Source organism: Pleurodeles waltl, chromosome 8 (genome assembly GCF_031143425.1).
Source record: "Pleurodeles waltl isolate 20211129_DDA chromosome 8, aPleWal1.hap1.20221129, whole genome shotgun sequence".
Taxonomy (NCBI): domain Eukaryota; kingdom Metazoa; phylum Chordata; class Amphibia; order Caudata; family Salamandridae; genus Pleurodeles; species Pleurodeles waltl.
In genome coordinates this window covers 1,510,787,132-1,510,805,976 of record NC_090447.1, presented here as the reverse complement: position 1 = coordinate 1,510,805,976, position 18,845 = coordinate 1,510,787,132, and the positions used below count along the sequence as shown (strand labels likewise).

Here is an 18,845-nt window from a genome sequence, read left to right as displayed (position 1 = left end):
CGTATTTTTAAAATGATCTAAGGGTTTATGAAGTAATTTGAGTAGCAGTAGCTTGGATGATGTCATCAGTGATGTAATTTGAGATGTTATCATGACGATATCATCAATAATGTTATCTAACATCTCAAGAGTGATGTAATATCTGAGGTCATAATCAGTGCATGTTAGGGTCACAAGTTATAGTTAGCTCTCTGAACTAATGTTAGCTCTTGTGTGGCTTGATTAGCTAAGTATAACACTACTTTAACCTTTTTTTAGTGAACATATATGTGTGTTTGTGTGTAATGTCTTGCCTGCATCTCAAGACCAACCTCATTCGGAGCTGTGAAGTCTTGGATTTGCTGAGCTTGCAGTGCAGGTATCTGGGATACCAAGGTAGGCACAGTTACACTAGTTGGTTTAGGAAAACACTCATGCTCAGATGTGTGTTGAGTTTTGGGTACAAAAGGAAAGACGTACTCCAGGAGGTGCAGTGTATGAAAGCATGAAGATGAGCTCTCTTTCACTTGCGCCTTGAAGGACAGGTCTTCATCTGACCAGTAATTACATGGAGTTTGCACCAAGGGCTCAGAAGTCCTCTCCTTCACGAGTACATTAACACGGCCATAGCCTTAAATCCAATAACATGGCACTGACCATGCAGTGCTGCCAAAGCCAAATGGAGGAAGTTATTCTGTTGCGATAACTATGTAGGGCACTTTAGGTGCCCTCCAGCTAGCCAGATCCTAGTTTTCTACTAGCAAATATGTGAAGGTGTTTATAAAAAGAACAGGGGAAGCTAAAACTGTTGCAAATATGCAGGTTTGGACCGCTGTGTCACAAAGGTGGATACTTTGGGCCAGATGTATCAAAGGGTTTTACCCATTCTATGTCCATGGGAAAATGCGTTGGTACATATGGCCCTTTGTCCTTCCAGTAGAAGGAAATTTAAAGTATTTTTGCTTCAATTTAGAGCGTGTTAAAAGGAGACGCCGTTCATCGGCGTTACAAGCGGACACCACCTACCAAACAGAGAGTGATGAAGGGACATCTGAGGCTGAAGAGACCGGGAGTGAAGGTGAGTGATTTGTTGAGACTGTTGGTTTCTGTAACAATTCTTCAAGTCCTATGGGAATCCAGTCACCAGCAGGTTGGACTGCAGTGACACCCTCTATTCTGGCATCACCAAGCAACTCACCAGAAGACCAAACTATCCAGAATACGCCAGACAGACTCATACTCAACCTACCATGCAGAACTCACATCGCACTGCACTTCAGGGAGTTCCACTGGCTCCCAATGCACAAATGTGCCCAGTTTAAAGTCCTCACGCACATGTTCGAGGCGCTACACAACTTAGGGCCCATCTATCTGAACAATCACATCTCCTTCCAACAATCACCCAGACACCTCTGCCCCGCAGGTCTTCTGCGCGCACACATCCCATGTATACAGAGGACCATATCCGAAAGACATGGCTTCTCTTATTTTGCTCCTAAAATGTGAAATGACCTCCCACTTCACATCAGAGCCTCCTCCGCTCTTCTAGAATAACGCAAAAAGCTCAAGATCTAGCTATCCAAATGACAGCCTGCCTTAGGCAAGGTTATATACACATATTTGCTCTGTGCCAGGAGACCCTTTCAGGTGATAGTGCACTATACAAATAAATATAACGTAACAGTAGTGTTTCAGCCGCACTTTAATTCACCCAGGCCTTCTGCAGGGAATAATAAAACATCATCTAGTCTTCATCAGGTCACTTAGCCCCTCCCTTGATACCTTTGCTCTCTACGTCTTGTTCTGGCACTTTACTGCGCCTCCTGCCCCCTCTCTTGCACTTTCTGCTACCAGTTGTAATCTGAACTCAAGAATGCAAAGTCTTAAAATCCGACCACAGAATCCCAGAGCTTCTTTTGTGGTGGGCACCTCTTTGCTGCCCCCCTCTGCTGAAAGTCACACGTGTGAGTCAATCTTTGGCAGCCTGTGCAAGGAACATCTCTAAACAATGTCATTCCTAGGCAATTGGTCAGGCAAAATAAGTACAAAGAGTACAGCAGAGAGGCATGCAGTCTACTCGCCTCTACACCACTACAAAACAGCTAGTCGGTGTGCCGTTGGTCTACCCATCGGGGTAAGACTAATACAGAAACACAACAGTTGATAGCAGATATAGACTGCTGGACCTTTCGACACTGAGCATTTTTCTGCCTATTTCATTCACTCCTGCTTTCTTCAACTGGGGACAATAGCTAGCTTCACAGCAGGCAAACATTTATTCAAAAAAATCAAGAAAGGGAGTACAAAGCGTGAACATAAGGTACATTTTGCTTCCTGGATAAGTATCAGCAAAAATTAATGGGAGTGCACCCACACCATTCTCAATAGGCTGAAACACGGTGATCCCTTTTTGATTTTTATTCTCACTAAATGGTTGTAAAGAGCAGATTGCATGCCCTGAGAACATCCTACACTTTTTAATCTTGCCCAGGCCCCTGTCTATAATAATAATAAAAGGAAAGCTTTCAGGCAGTTGAGGCAGTTTTAACTCACTTTTGCACAGATCCCACCATCTCTCGGACAAGAAAGCTTTTACCTCCTGGTGGAGGAGAGATCTTATGATGATGCTGTTGACTACCAGTACTCCAGTGGTGAATATGAACCATTGAAGGAGAGTAGCCAGTGAGGGTCTCACTATAATCCTGAGGCAAGCCCAACCTATCAGGGGCGGCCCCTTTGCTATGGCTGAGGAGCGTCATCCCACTGCTAATAAGGCAGCAGAAAAATAAAATTATAATAAAGTATTATCATTTTATTTTTCTGCTATCTAGGGCAGGGCGGGCCAGCATCCTCTGTGTGTCAGGAGGGAGGCGGAGTAGTGATGTACTCTAAGTGCGCATGTCTGTTTGTGTGTCCGTCCGACCGCTCCCCTCCCCAATGTCTCCCCGCTTCACGCGCTGCCCCACCAGCCCTCCCTAGTAGCAGTCACCACTGCAACCTATTGAGAATGGTGTGGGTGCACTCCCAAGTATTTATTCCCCCTTTAAACTTGATTTTCTGCTCTTTTGGAAACACCTGCATTTGAGGAATAACACAGCTGTCTGGTTTTATGCCTTTGTCCTCAGCTGGTGCTTAAAACACTGTAAGACCCAAAAAAGGGAGATTTCCTGTTCCCATAGAAATTAAAAACCTGTCCTAAGGAGATGGGGATTTTCACAAGGGAATCATGGGCCAGATGTACAAAGCAATGCTTATGGTGACAAACACTCCAATCCAGAGTTTGTGACTGAAAAAATGTTTTTTCTAATGTACCAATCGAATTGCAGGAATTGGTAAACTTCTACTGCCCTTGAAATGGGATTATGACCCCATCCCGACTCCTTAATTGGAAGGGGCTTGTTGTGGGTGTCCCTTCTAGGTACTGATCTACCTAGTCAATGTTGTGCTTTCAAAACTTACAGAATCCCCAGTGTGGATGGTCACCTATTTCTAACTCTGGATGTAAAAAATGTTTTTGGAGAGTAGTTGTCGGTCCAGGGCATCATTTCCACCTCTCAAACAAGCTTAAACGTTTTAGCAAAACGCAACAATGTTTCCCTAGCAGGCCCCTGATTGCCACCAATCAGGGTCAGCTGCATTTTTCCACTGTCCTCACTACTATTTATGAGGTAGGTCGGGCTATGACCCAATCAGAACCTGAATTTTATGAACCGAACTCGTACATTGGTGGGTTCGTAAAATGATATATGACCAGTATTTTGTGACCAGTAAATAGTACATCTTGCTCCTGACTCCTTGTATTCTGCACACAAGTGGGGAGGATGCTGATTCCACTCCTCACCCGGATGTCTGTTTCGTCGAAACAAAACTTAAACTAACAGAGTTAAATTCAGAAATAGTAATAGTGCTGAGTGTCCCAGTTTTCACAAAAAAAATCAGTTCTCTGATTTCTTAATCCTTTTAATCGTGCGTCAAATGAAAATCTTCTATATAAAAAAAAAAAATCTCTGACGATTCTGTAGTTAGGTTTCAGGGTTTCTTTATTTCTCACAATTCATCGGGTTAATCCTATCCGTGAGCCGCCCTCTCCATTGGGTGCTTCCTGGTACACTGTAGCCAACATGAACACAGGAAACAACTGAGTGATTGACTGGGTGAAAAGCATGGATGTGGGCAATTTAAGTTAAGTAATACCTTACAGTGGCCCTAGATACCAAGGACCTCACCAGTAACCAGGTTGTTAGTGGTTGGCAGGTGCGTGCCCCTGGGATGCACATGTTTACGTCTGCACAGGTTATGCATGATATATACACACACATATGTTTTGGGACCCCCCCCCCCTTTTCTTTGCCCACGCTCGACAAATCACCCCAAAATTATCAATACAGCAGATGAACTGATTGTCATAGTTTTTAACATTTCGTGAATATTTGTCAAACGGCAGCAAAGTTATTTGCAAAACAAAAAATGGGTATGTCTGTGGGGAAAAAAGGGTCCTATCGCCAGTAGGATACATATCTCTCTCACTTTCTCTATTCTTCTGGTCTCCGCTCTAAGGAATTGCTACACAGGTGCTTCTCTAGTGTTTACACTGTGATCACCAGAGCATAGACCATCTAACGTGACTCTGGGCTGCTACCTTTCCATTCTGGGTGCTACAGGTTTTGTCCTGTTGTGGTTTCCCCACTTGGTCCACCTTTTGGTTTGGGACCTTGTATTCTTCTGTTCATGCAAGTGCAGACTGTTAGGTGGTCTGACCCAATGGTGTCTAGGTAGCTGGACACACTGGGAGTTGAGTTGTGCTCGCATGGCTAGCCGGAGTGCCAGTGTGTCGAATGTACCTCGCAGTTTGTGTTCCAAGCCTCTTCCTGGTTTAGTGTGTATGACTTGAGATCAGCAGCTGTGCACCACACCTGTGCATCAAATGTGTGTGCATTCTAAGTTTCCCACAGTGAACCAGTCAACGTGAAGGTTCCTGATTTCCTGATGTTGGCACCAATGACTTTGCCTCTAAACTGTGAAAATTGGGTAGAGTTGACCTGTAAAGTGAATTTTGCTTGCCAAAGATGTCTTCTGACAGTATGTGAGATTTGTCAATTAGTAAACTTATTTTGATCGCCAGTGACACAAATTCTTAATTTTGTCCCAGTCTGAATTTTATGCCACGATTTGGCACTGGATTTGACAGTTAACTGGAACAGAAGCAAACAACACAAATGCTACAGAATCATGCAGCACAAAAGTAGCACAATGCCACAACTCACAATAACACGGAAGCGCAGATAAACAACAGAATACAGGACACTACAAATGCACAAACAAAGTACCAAAATAAGCACACTGGTGCAAAAACATATACGTGCGAAAAGCAACACTAGAAAACATAAGAAAAACATAACCACAGTGCACACAAAAACACAATACAACCTAACACAACACAGTTGTCACTTTGTACCGTTATGTTGTTATGTGTCAGGTTATTTTGTTGTGTTGTTGTGTTCATGTGTTTTATAACCGTATTGTTGTATTTTCTAAGTTGCAGTTTTGTTTTGCCAGTGTGTCATCATTATGTTGTTGCATTTGTTCAGCGTGTTTTACTGTGCTGTCTTATTGTACATTTGTTCCTGTTTTATTGTTGGTTTGTGTGGTTTTCCTGTGTTGAAGTTATTGTGATGTTTTATTGTAATATTGTGTTTTTTATCTTACTCTTTTAAGTTATGTTGGTGTCTTGTTTGGTATGCAGTATTTTACTGGTGTGTTATGTGTTAAGTTGTGTTTAGTCCTGCTATTGTGTTGTCATTGTGTTTTTATTTTTGTATTGCTGTGTTATGTTCTGTTTCTGTGTTGTATTGCTGTTATTGTGGTGCCTTATTGTTATATGGTATTGTGGTTTTGCTGTGTCTTATATGAACTATGCAAGGGATTTTACCCACAAAAACTACAGATTTCAAGCTCTGTAGAAACTGCCTCAAACAAATATCTGTAACTATCCCCACCAGGCATGCTTACAGTGCCTCGGGTCGAGTCACAACTCAAATGCCTGCACTGACTGTGCATCAATGAACCCAAAGGCCATTAGGGAATGTGAGGTGAAACGCTACATCACCAAACATAAGAATACATCGCATCTGGGCTGCTCCAAGTCGCAGTCTGTGTACAAGGTTTGTTTCCGATCTCATTCCCGGAGTCATTGTAGTCGCTTGAAAGGCTTGTCTTCATCACTCTCCAAGTCTTCAGATAAATCTAAAAAGAAACACAAGAAGTCCAAGTGGGATTCTGCTCCCTCGTGACACTTGCATTTGCTTGAGTAGATGTGGGGGTGGCATCACTCTTCTCAATCTCACTTTAGAAGTTGGCCCACTTCAGAGCCAATCCTGCAACTCATGCTGGCACAAAACGTGTTTTGGGGGCCAAATGCCACGCCGCTTCAGATCAAAGGGTTCCACGCAGCTTTGCTTATGCTCTTCGGATCCCTTCTGACTCCCTCTGGTGCACCTCCAGGCCCCAAGGAGCTGCGAGGTCCTCCACCTGGGGAATAGTCAGCGGTTGACTCTTGACGCTAGTTGGACTCTCTGAGCCGGTCATGACTCGCGCTCCACTTCTGACCTCACTTCTGGCCCTGAGACCTGTGCCAGCACCATTTTTCTCGAAGCCCATGCTGGCTTGTCGACAGCAGAGGAGGAGGAACCAATAGTTTTCCCTGATGCTGAGTTCGCACCGATTTGACCTTGACCGCGTTGCGCCTGAATCCACCTGAGGCACCACTTCCTCTACACTCCAACCCCTCAGTATTCCTCCTGAAATGGCCCTTTTAGTCCTCCTGGATCTGTCACAGAGGAATCGGCCTCCTACGCTACGGTTATGCGTAGGGCAGCAGAAGTTATTGACTTTCAGCTCGCCACCATGGAGGTAAAAACTAAGGTTCTGACAGAGGTCCTACAACCTGGACAGACTTCTGCTGAGCATCTTCTCCCATTTAATGATGGTTTGACGGATACGTTATTAGGGGCCTGGACCAAAATTTACTCAAGTCCACTGTCAACCAAAAAGTTGTTAGTCACCACTGTCCTACTCTGAGCGACCCTGCTTTCCTCTCTCTCAGCATCCTTCATCAGATAGCCTTGTTGTTCACTCCCCCTGTTTCCCACCGCTTCCCCTGACAGGAAATCAAAATGGGTGAACACATTTGGCAAGAGGGTTTTTTCCTCCGCCAGCCTGATAGTCTGTTCTGTCAATGCCAGCTGTTGACTGAGCCATTGATCCCATGCCCTTTGGGATTTGGTAGTTCATGTACTCCAGGATGTCCCTAGCGACCTTTGCCCTGTCCGGGCCGAAGCAATTTAGGATAGTTGTGATTCGAGCACCATTGAATCCATTGGGAGAGCTAGTGGCACTATTGTTGCCATTCCCAGCATGTGTGGCTATGATCCACTGAGTTCACTGGGTTCTATAGTGACATCCACTTTTTCCTGATGGAGATGCCCTTTGACAGGATGTACCTGTTTGGGGACAAGGCTGTTTCCACCCTTGAATGGTTTACGAGAGTAGGGCTACCTCTCGTGTTTTGGGCCTCTCTGCCCCTTCTCGTGAGGCACACGAGTTTCAATACCGCTTTTGTGGTTTTGGATGAGGCTTCCCTTACTGCCAACTTGTCCAATCTCTTTGGGGGACTGAGGTGGCTACACTGAATACTGGGAAGTTTGGTATCAAACTTCTCAGCACAATAAACCCACACTGATGTCAGTGTGGGATTTATTGAGAAATGTACACAGAGGGCATCTTAGAGATGCCCCCTGTATGTTAGCCCAACTGCTAGTGCAAGGCTGACCGGTCTATGTCAGCCTGCCACTTCCAGATAAGTTTCTGACCACATGGGGTGAGTGCCTTTGTGCACTCTGTGGTCAGAAACAAAGCCTGCCCTGGGTGGAGGTGCTTTACACCTCCCCCTGCAGGAACTGTAACACCTGGCGGTGAGCCTCAATAGGCTCAAGCCTGGTGTTACAATGCCCCAGGGCACTCCAGCTAGTGGAGATGAACGCCCCCCCCCCCCCCCCGGACGAGCCCCCACTTTTGATGGCAACTCTTGAGGGATAATGAGAAAAACATAGAGGAGTCACCCCCTCAGCCCAGCCAGGTCCACCCCTAAGGTGACCAGAGCTGAAGTGAACCCCTCCTTGAGAAATCCTCCATCTTGCTTTGGAGGATTAGGACCAATAGGGATAGGGATGTGCTCAAGGTGGGCACAAGGAGGGTGTAGCCACCCTCAGGGACAGTAGCCATTGGCTACTGCCCTCTAACCCTTACACACCCCTAAATTTAGTATTTAGGGGAGACCCTGAACCCAGTGCTTCAGATTCCTGATGACCTCACAAGAAGAAGGACTGCTGAGCTGAAAACCCCACAGAGAAGAAAAGGAGACGACAACTGACTTGGCTCCAGTCCTACTGGCCTGTCTCCTGCTTCAAAGACCCTGCAATCAAAAAGCAACGCATTCTACAGGACCAGCGACCCCAGAAAATCCTCCAGGGGACTGGGTGCAACAACGAGGACCAAGAACCCCTGTGGGCAGCGGCTCTGCCTAACCAGAACAAAAGACATCCATCTTTAAAGGGACTCCCACCTCACTCCAGAAGCTTGAGTCCCCACTACTCTGCACCTGACGGCCCCGGCCCGTGTCCAGAGAAGCCAACTATCCAGAGAGGACCCCCAGGCGACCCAGACGATGTGTCCACCCTGGGCTGACCTCTCTGCACCCCCACGACGACACCTGCAGAGAGAATCCAGAGGATCCCCTTACCGCGACTGCCTGGGACGAAGATATCTGACGTCTGGAGAAGCACTGCACCCGCAGCCCCCAGGCCCATGAGAAATCGACCACTGGTGCAGCAACAACCAGCAGGCGGACCTCACCCTTGCCCAGTTGGTGGCTTGCCTGAGAGGCCCCTCCTGTGCCCTGCCTGCAGTGTCTAAGTGACCCCCGGGTCCCTCCATAGAGTTCTATTGAGAACCCGATGCCCTGTTAGCAGGCTGCACCCAGCCGCCCCCATGCCGCTGAGGGTGTGTTTTTGTGCCTCCTTGGGGCCCCTTCAGTACTCCTCCAAACCCCCTTGGTCTGCCTTCAGACAACGCGGGTACTTACCTGCAAGAAGACCGGAAACGGAGTACCCCATGTCTCCATAGGAGCCCACGTTATTTTGGCTCCTGTTTGACCCCTGCACCTGACCAGCCCTGTGTTGCTGGTGCTGGGTGCTCAGGGTTGCCTTGAACCCCCAACGCTGGGCTACCTATGCCCCGGAGTCTGAACCCGTAAGTGTGGTACTTACCTCAGAAACTGTACTTTACTTACCTCCCCCAATAGCTTTTTGCCATTTTAATGAAATCTGTGTACAATATTGATTTGATTCAAAGTCCTAACTATTACTATGCAAAGTACCTTTCATTTAATGTACTTACCTGCTAAATGAATCTTGTGGTTCTAAAAATAAATTAACAAAATAATATTTTTCTATATAAAAACCTATTGGTCTGGAGTTAAGTCACTGAGTGTGTGTTTTCACTTATTGCTTGTGTGTGTACAACAAATACACTACCCTCTGATAAGCCTAACTGCTCGACCACACTACCACAAATAGAGCATTAGTATTATCTACTATTGCCTCTGTCAAGCCTTTTGGGGAACCCCTGGACTCTGTGCACACTACATCTCATTTTGATATAGTATATACAGAGCCAGCTTCCGACATTAGTTGGTTGGACACCTCCTCTGAGAGTGGCATGTTTTCTCCCCGTACCGTGGCTACAGAGGAGAGAGCGTCATACTTAATGGTGGTGAGAAGGGCGGCTGAGGTTCTGAACCTCGAGCTTCCTTTTGTGGAGGTCAGGCCTAACCTCCTGACGGAAGTGCTTCAGCCTGGGGCCTCCAATTCGGAACCCCTTCTTCCCTTCAATGAAGCACTTACAGACTTCCTACTGGGGACATGGTCCAAACCCAGCACAGGGGCTCCCGTGAATAGTTCGATTGCCCGCCGCCATCAGCCTGCACCGATTGACCCAAATTTTCTCACCAAACCCCCTACGCCTGAGAGCCTTGTCATCCAGGCTTCTTCATCCTCTGGTGCATTCCCTACCGCTCCCCCGGAAAGACTGGACACTTAGGGAAGAAGATGTTTTCTTCTGCCAGTCTAGTGCTGCGGTCCGTGAACACCGCATGCCTTTTGGGCCGCTATTCCCATATTCTCTGGGATACGGTCACACAAGTGCTGCCCCAAGTTCCGGAAGATGCCCGGAATGTTCTCGCTTAAGTCATGACAGATGGGAAAGGGGCAGCCAAGTTTATGATCCGTTGTGGACTGGATATGACCAACTCACTGGGCAGATCGGTTGCATTGACGGTAGCACTGAGACGCCAATGCTGGTTGAGGACGTCTGGCTTTTCGGGGGATGTCCAGCAATCCTTGATGGACATGCCCTTTGATGGCACTCGTCCCTTCGGAGACGAGGCGGACTCAGCGCTCTAGCGCTTTAATGATTCCCCGGCTATGGCTCGGTCCCTTGGCCTCGCGCCTTCTCCTAGACCCCAGCAGTCTGCCTTTCGTCTCTTTTGTGGCTACGGAAGGGGCACCCAACCGCGTCCTTTCCCCCCCGTGCCATTGACCCACGCATGCTGTACAGCCCCTGCGCGGCCGCAGGATCCCACGACCCCGGGGATCAGGGACCAAGCCATTCGCCCTGTCCACCCCAGAGCCCGCTTCAGCCTCCAATCCTTCCTAGTCCGTGGGTACACCAGGAACCAGTTGGGGGCAGGATTCGCCATCACCTGCCCCAAAGACAATCCATTACCTCGGACAGATGGTTCCTCCAGTTTGTCCGAAGGGGCTACTCCCTCCCCTTCAAGACACCTCCTCCAGCCATGCCACCTTCATACAATCGAATATCGGAGGATCATATGGCGTTTCTCCACGAGGAAGTCCAAGCCCTTTTGGCCAAAGGAGCTATAGAGAGGGTTCCGTTGCCAGAAGTAGGTTGTGGTTGCTATTCCCGCTACTGTCTGGTGCCGACAAAGGTCTTCGTTCTATATTAGATCTTTGGTCCCTCAACCTCTTCCTCAAAAAGGAAAAGTTCAAAATGTTGACATTGGCTCAAGTCCCATCGGCCCTCGATCCCGGAGACTGGATGGTAGTATTGGACTTGCAGGACGCCTACTTCCATATTCCCGTCCTGTTGGCCCACAGACGTTACCTACGATTCGTGGTAGGTCACGAGCACTTTCAGTTCACTGTGCACCCCTTTGGTCTCATCAGTGCCCCTCGGGTGTTCACGAAAGTGATGGTAGTGGTTGCAGCTCATCTGCTCAGGTTAGTGGTCCCAGTCTTCTCCTACCTTGACGACTGGCTGTTGAAGGCGAACACGTCCCAGAAAGTTGTCTCCCACCTCCATCCTATGGCGAACCTCCTTCATGTATTGGGGTCCACTATCAATGTGCGAAGTAACACCTGACTTCCTCTCAGATGCTCCCTTTCATCTGAGCTGTTCTGGACAGAGTGCAGTTTTGGGCTTATCCTCACGAAAAGCGAATCCAGAATACTCAGGCTATGATACCGATGTTTCAGCCTCTATCTTGGATTTCGGTGAGAATGACTCTGAGGCTGCTGGGCCTCATGGCCTCCTGCATCCTGGTGGTCCAACATGCCAGATGACATATGCGGGCTCTGCAGTGTGACCTGAAGTTCCAGTGGGCGCAGCATCAGGGGATATCTCCTGACATGGTTCAGATCTCGGAGGGAACTGCGAAAGACCTGCAGTGGTGGTTGTCAAATCCAGATTGGGCAAAGGACAGATCCCTCTCCCCTCCCCAACCAGATCTCAGATGCATCACTCCAGGGATGGGGCGGCCACATGGGAGAGGCGGGGATCAGAGGCTTCTGGTCTCTGGTGGAGTCCGGGCTCCATATCAACCTTTTGGATCCGACTTGCATTAAAAGCATTCCTTCCCTCTCTCAAAGTGCAGGTGTTTACCGACAACACCCCGCCATGTGGTATTGCAACAAACAAGGCGGAGTGGGGTTGTGGACAGTTTGTCAATGGGCTCTTCGCTTCTGGACATGGCTGAAACTCCAGGGCATTTCCCTGGTGGTTCAACATCTGGCGGGTTCTCTGAAAGCCAGAGCAGATGAACTCAGCCATCGATGCGTAGTCGATGACGAATGGCGTCTCCATCCGGAGGTGGCGCTAGGTCTCTTTCAGCAGTCAGGAGAGCCTTGGTTAGATCTGTTCGCCTACGCAGACAACAGGCAATGTTCAGCTGTTTTGCGTGCTGGAGTTTCCAAGGCAGCACTCGCTCTGCAACGCTTTTCGTCACAAGTGGAACTCAGGCCTCTTGTATGCCTTCCCGCCAATACCACTTCTGCCCAGAGTTCGGAAGAAGATCAGGCAAGACCGGGCCCAAGTAATCTTGGTAGCTCCAGACTGGGCACTCAGGGTCTGGTATCCCGCGGCTCTTCAGCATGGCCATCGATCCTCCGATCAGACTGCCCCTTCGGGAGGATCTTCTGTAGCAGCAGCAGGGGACGGTTATCCACCTGAACCTGTCCAGTCTCCGCCTTCTTGCGTGGATATTGAGCAGCGACAGTTGACGGCTTTTGACCTTCCACCGGAAGTTTGGTATGTCATCTTAGAAGGCAGGTTTCCCTCCACCAAAACAGTACATGCCTGACGTTGGAAGAAATTTGTGGCATGGTGTATCAACAAATCTATTGATCCCCTCTCTTCACCTCTCTCAGAGGTTTTCCTCTTTACTCTCTCTCTTGCCCAGCAGGGCTCTGCTCTGGGCACCCTCAAGGGATATTTGTCTGCCATCTCTGCCTTCTTATGGCTACCAGACCAACCTTCTCTTTTCAAATCTCCCATTGTTGGGAGGTTTTTTAAAGTCCTCACTCATTTTTTCCATCCTGTTCCATTCATCATGCCCCAGTGGGATTTAAACTTGGTCCTCACATACCTCATGTGCTCCCCTTTCGAGCTTCTCCACAATTGTCCTTTATGGCTATTAACACTTAAAACAGCTTTCTTGGTTGCCATCACCTCTGCTCATAGAGTAAGTGAGCTTCAGGCTCTTTCTTCGAAGCCACCATTTCTAGCAATGCATCCTGACAAAGTGGTGCTTCGTTCCAGGGCTTCCTTTCTTCCCAAAATGGTAACGCCTTTTCACATAGGCCAATCTATCACCTTGCCTACTTTTTATGCACCCCCACATTCCTCACATGAGGAGGATAGACTCCACCGTCTGGATCCAGAAAGAGCGTTATCGTTCTATCTAGATCGTACCAAAGATTTCCAGGTGGACGATCAACTCTTTGTGGGATATGTGGGTGCGAAGAAAGGAAAGGCGGTGCAGAAGAGGACCATCTCACGATGGGTAGTCCTCTGCATCAAGATGTGCTACGCTTTGGCAAAAAAGCAACCCCCTGAAGGTTTGCGATCTCATTTGACCAGAGCAACTGCTGCTACCACAGCGTTAGCACGCGGAGTTCCAGTCCTGGATATCTTCCAGGCTGCAACGTGGGCGTCCTTACACATGTTCACCAAGCACTACTGCCTGGGCTATTTTGGCTGTTCGGTCCTTCAGGACTTTTTGGTGTGACCCTAGTTCGCATCCCTCCACCGGGGATGGTATTGCTAGGGTATCTATTCAAAAGTAAGGAATCTGCAACTAGAAGTCTCTATCAGATGTACAAGTTACTTACCTTCGGTAACGATATATCTGGTAGAGACATATTCTAGTTGCAGATTCCTTATCGACCCGCCCATCCTCCCTGCTCTGCGAACTGATTTCTAGGGACAGCTACTTCCCTCTAAGGGCCCTACTTCTGGTGCACCAGTCTCAGTGTTCTTCATGGCTCCAAGCTACTGGCGTGGAAAGTCGTGAAAAGAAACTGACGTCAGTGCGCCGGGTGGCACCTATATACGATGTCATCACAGTGACAACTATGCCCGCGGAGTAGACCGACACCACCTAACGGCGCGCAGGGGTACTGCTCGAAGAAAAAATCTCCGGAACCAGTCTGACGCCTGGGGAAATTCAAAGGTAAGGAATCTGCAACCAGAATATGTCTACTAGATATATCGTTACCGAAGGTAAGTAACTTGTACATCTGCGCAGGGTCTGGCCATGTCGCCCTCCCAAGCAACTCGCAGTGCGGTGCAGGTGTGAGTTGTGTGTGTTCGCAGTACCTCCGAAAGACAAAGCACCAAATGCTTACCCTGTCCCATGACATTCATATACTGCACCAGGAGATGTGTTGGTGGTTCAACGGAAATGTCTCCTCAGCACCGGGACAGCAATGTAACTAGTAAGTTATACAATAAGAACTGCCCCGGCGGTAGACCCATTTCTTCTGCTTGTGTAGCAAATGGGGACAACCCATCCTCGGTGTATAAATCTTCCAGTGTGTGCCCAGGAAAACCAAGGCAGGTGTGTATGGAGTAACTGCTTTTGTGATGCAGAAGCTCCTGCGGTACACAAAATGTGCCACCTTTACTAGAATTGAGGACACGCGCTGGTGTGAAACAGGTACGATATCGCTGTTAACGTCCAAGATGGAGTCAGTGTTGTCGTATCCGATAGCTGGAGTCCAGAAAGCCACCTAGTCGCCCATTGCAACTGGGTGGCCAAGTAGTATTGTTCCATGTTTGGTACCGCTAGGCCACACTTTTCCCGTGGCGAGTACAGTTTAGTCAGTGCCACTCTATGCCGGCTTTTATTCCAAATGAACTCTCTAATCCTGGACTCCAGCTCCCTGAAGAACCTAGTTGGGATCCGTAGAGGTAAGTTAGAGAAGTAATAAAGCATCTGGGAGAGGACAACCATCTTCAGGAGTGTGACACGCCCCGTCATGGATAGCGGCAGGGTTTGCCACAAAGTCATTTGAGCACGGATAGATGTTACCACCTTTTTAAGGTTTCCTTCATGTATATCTTCCATTGTGTGATAGACAATAACTCCCAGTTATCGTTTTGTCCTGGGTTGCCATGGAATTAGGACCCCAATAGAACGAGGCCAGAGTCTGGCCAATCAGGGTTAAAAGGAAAGAGACAGTTGACCCGTAGTCCCGACAAAGTTGCAAAACCCTGCAGTGTACCTGCGACCTCCGCAGGGATATTAGAGATGTCTTTGAAATACAGAAGAAGATAATCCGCGTAGAGGGACACAACATGTTCACCATCCCCAGCGGAATACTCCAGGCCTCCCCCAAGCGGCGCAGCTCTGCTGCCAGAGGTTCTATCGCCAGGGTGAAAATCAATGGTGAGAGGGGGTAGCCCTGCTGTGTCCCCCTGCCCACCTCTATCGGCCCGAGATAGCTTCACCTGTCTTGACCCTGAACTGTGCATTCGTGTATAGCAGTTTCACTAGTCTCAGAAAGCCTGGGCCAAAACACAGCAGGCACAGTACCGCAAATAAGAAGGGCCATTCCAAGGAGTCGAATGCCTTCTCCAAATCTAACACCAGGCATCCTGCTCCAGGCCATTGCTGCACAGAATATTTCATAACCCAGAAAATATGTCTGATGTTCATAGAAGTGCTGTGCACTGGCACAAAGCCATTCTGGTCAGGGTGAATCAGGTAAGGCACCAGAGGCGATATCTGTGTTGCCAACACTTTAGCCAGGATTTTGTAGTCTGTGTTAAGCATCGCCAGGGGCCTATATGATCCCCGTCCTGTTGGGTTCTTACCGGGCTTAGGAAGGCATATCAACAATGCTTCCCACTTGGATGCCGTCAGTGATGCTGCCGACAGCGCCTCTCCGTATAGCCGTAACAGGAGAGGCGCAGTGGTAGGGGAGTATGATTTGTAGAACTCTGATGGGAAGCCATCGGGGCCTGGAGTTTTGCCAGTTGCCAGTGCACGCACACTGTCTTGTATTTCTGCTAAGGTTAATGATTGGTCTAGCTCCTCCCGCTGCTCCTCTGTGAGGCGGGGCAGTGGATGCGAGGAGAGGAACTCCTCAACCGTCTTGGGGCTCGCCTGCGTTCTCGAGTGGTATAGAGCTGTATAGTAATGTGTTAGTTCGTCATGTATTTCCCCCTGAGTGTAAAGCATGTCGCTGGTCTCCGACCGCAACTCCATGATGGGAGTGCGCTCCTGGTCCTGACTTATCAGCCAGGCTAATAATCTGCTCGATTTGTCAGCTGCTACATGTGTATGTGCCGAATGAGCTGCGTAGTTCAGACAATGCAGCCTCTCCACCAAGGATAGGTGCTCAGCCCTTTTGTTAGCCAAGGCACGCGCATCTAGGGGACTTTGGATTACGTTTCTTTCATGCTGTAACAATTCTTTCTCCACTCGGGTCAAATCATGCTTATGGACTTACGCGTGCTCCATTGTGTGCACAGGCTATAGCAACATATGTAAGCTTTGAATGCATTCCACTCAATAAGCCCAGTTGAAGCAGTGCCTGTATTTTGATTAAATTATTCAGCAATGGCTGCGCCAAGAGAGGACCTGAAGGGCTCATCCTCCAGCATCTCCGGATGCAACCGCCAGGTGGGGACGGCAGACACAGATGTGTCCCATCCCATCTGTAGGAACTGGGGATTGTGGTTAGTGAGTTCGTCCAAGGTAATCTGCAGCACCGTGGGGCATAGGTTATGTGAGCAAAGAATTCTATCAAGTCGCACATGTAGTTGGTGCAGATGGGAATAAAACGAGTAGACCCTGTCTCAAGCATTGCGATGGCGCCACAAGTCTACCAGTCGCCATCATAGAATCCAGTCCCTCAGTGCGTGCGCCGCTGCCATCGTAGGTGCGATGGGCAGTGGTGGGTAGGAGCGGTCTAGGTCTGGGTCTAGCACACTGTTAAAGTCCCCTCCCACAAGCAACGGAAGGCCATATCTGCAGGAGAGAACTCCAGATAGATCATGGAGGAAGGAGGCCTGTTCCATGTTTGGCACGTATACTGACCCCGGCAATAACACACGACCATCTAAGCACCCCCGCACAAACACGTATCGCCCCCCAGCATCCACCTCCCATTCCTCTGCCACAAATGGTGTACCTGGTCTAACCCAAATCAGGGCCCCTTTGGCATATTCGAAGTGTTTAGTCGCAAACAGTTGTCCACGCCAGCGCTACTGTAGCCTCATGCATTCCACCTGCGTGATGTGCGTCTCTTGTAAATGCGCTATGTGGATCTTGTGCCTCCTACGGTATGAGTACATGGAGTACCTGCGTGCCGATGTGTGTATACCTCTCACATTACAAGTGAGGACATTAATTGGGGTCATAGATGGGTGACTATAAGAAAATCTTTAAGTTCGCCTCCCACTGAGGTGGCTAGTAGTACTGAGTAGGTCAGTAAGTCATCAGGGGAAGGGGTGCAGCAGGAGCCCAGGCTCCAGTCACAAACTAACGCGTGGCGTCCAACACATAACGGCCACTAAAACATAACTAAAGAATACCATCCAAGCAGAGAGACAACAGGTATCTGCCCAAACCATCCAACTCTCCTGTCTGTGTGATTAACGTAAGAGAGGAAGATACCCGATAACTAATGGGTAAGTGGGGGAGGGGGGGTTGATCCTGACCATTATATTTCGCAGCAATGCCCTTGGTTTTCGACATCTGCGGGCCCTGAGTTCCATTGTTCCCTGTTCTGGCAGCAGCTCCTGGTGGGTGACCAAACCAGACTATTCCAGCCACTCCCATGTGGCTTCTGAAGTGTCAAAAAAGCACTTCTTCCCCTGGGCTATCACTTGCAGTTTTGCGGGGAAGAACAGGGAGTAAACCAGACCAAGTGCTTGCAGTTTACATTTCACAGACAAGAAGGAGCCCCTACGCTTTTGTACAGCAATAGTGTAATCTGGGAACATCAGCACGTTAGCGTTGTCAACCCGGAGAGCGGGGAGCCACCTCACCACTCGCAGAATAGCATCTCTTACAGCAAAGTGCAGGACTCGAAACAAGAATGGTCTGGGGTCCACGCCTGGTGGTCGGGGCTTCGTCAGAACGCAGTGGGCTTGCGCAATTGAAAATAATTGTGTGAGTGCCTCTGCCAGACCAGCTCGCGAACCCATTTCTCCACATAGGAAACGGCATTGTTTCCTTCCGTTCCTTCTGGGAGGCCAATCACACAAATGTTGTTTCTCGTCCCTCTGCATCTTCCGCCCTATGCTCCAACACTTCCACTCTGGAGATCAAATCCCTTAATGAGGCATCCATCTGGCTGGCTTTAGGGGTGAGGTCAATCAAGGTATCCTCCAATAAGCGTGTTATGTCGGCCAGTTTACGATGGTCTGCGTGCAGTAGAGTCAGGTCACTGGTCACTTTGTCAATTTTACTCTCCAGTGAAGCTCGCTTTTGATCAAGTGTTGTGCCAATACGCTCCACTGCTGCCAGAACCGCATCCAGCTTGTGGCCATTGGAGACCGAGGCTTCCCATCTCGGGTCCTGCGAGGCATTCCCCATCCCGGATTGAAGGTGACCATGTCGTTGGTGGCCGGGTCCTGGCTGTCTCCAGTAATGAAACCAGGCACATGAGCAGGCGGCTTGACAGGGATGATTTTCTCGTTTCTTAGGCACCACAGCCTCTCAGCGGTCCATCCCTCGTCCAGTGGCCTCTGCACAGGTGCTGTTGAGCTCCTGTTTGTCCCCCTGCTGCAGCCACCCACAGACGGGAGAGCCTGTTGCACAGCACGGGGGCTGGGGGACATTTGGGGCCAGCCTACATGTGCCAGGCGACCCTCAGAGTGCGCAGCAGCAAGTGCAGCCCCCCTTCTAGCAGTTTCCAGCACATGCCAGGTGTCCTGCTCCCCAGCAGGTTACACCTGCCTCTGAGGCTCCTCGGTGTGTGCACCCCAAAGTCTCACTCACT

The 18,845-nt window shown here is 49.0% G+C and overlaps 1 protein-coding gene across 4 annotated transcripts in view; it reads left to right on the top strand.

Annotated features, from left to right (window-relative positions):
- CFAP44 (cilia and flagella associated protein 44) overlaps positions 1-18,845 on the top strand; it is a 382,521-nt gene that overhangs the window by 128,608 nt on the left and 235,068 nt on the right. For all 4 annotated transcript variants that reach the window (XM_069202788.1, XM_069202786.1, XM_069202785.1 and 1 more), the window contains one exon: positions 953-1,057. In XM_069202788.1, coding sequence (XP_069058889.1) covers positions 953-1,057 — 105 coding nt within the window. The remainder of the gene's footprint in view (positions 1-952; positions 1,058-18,845) is intronic.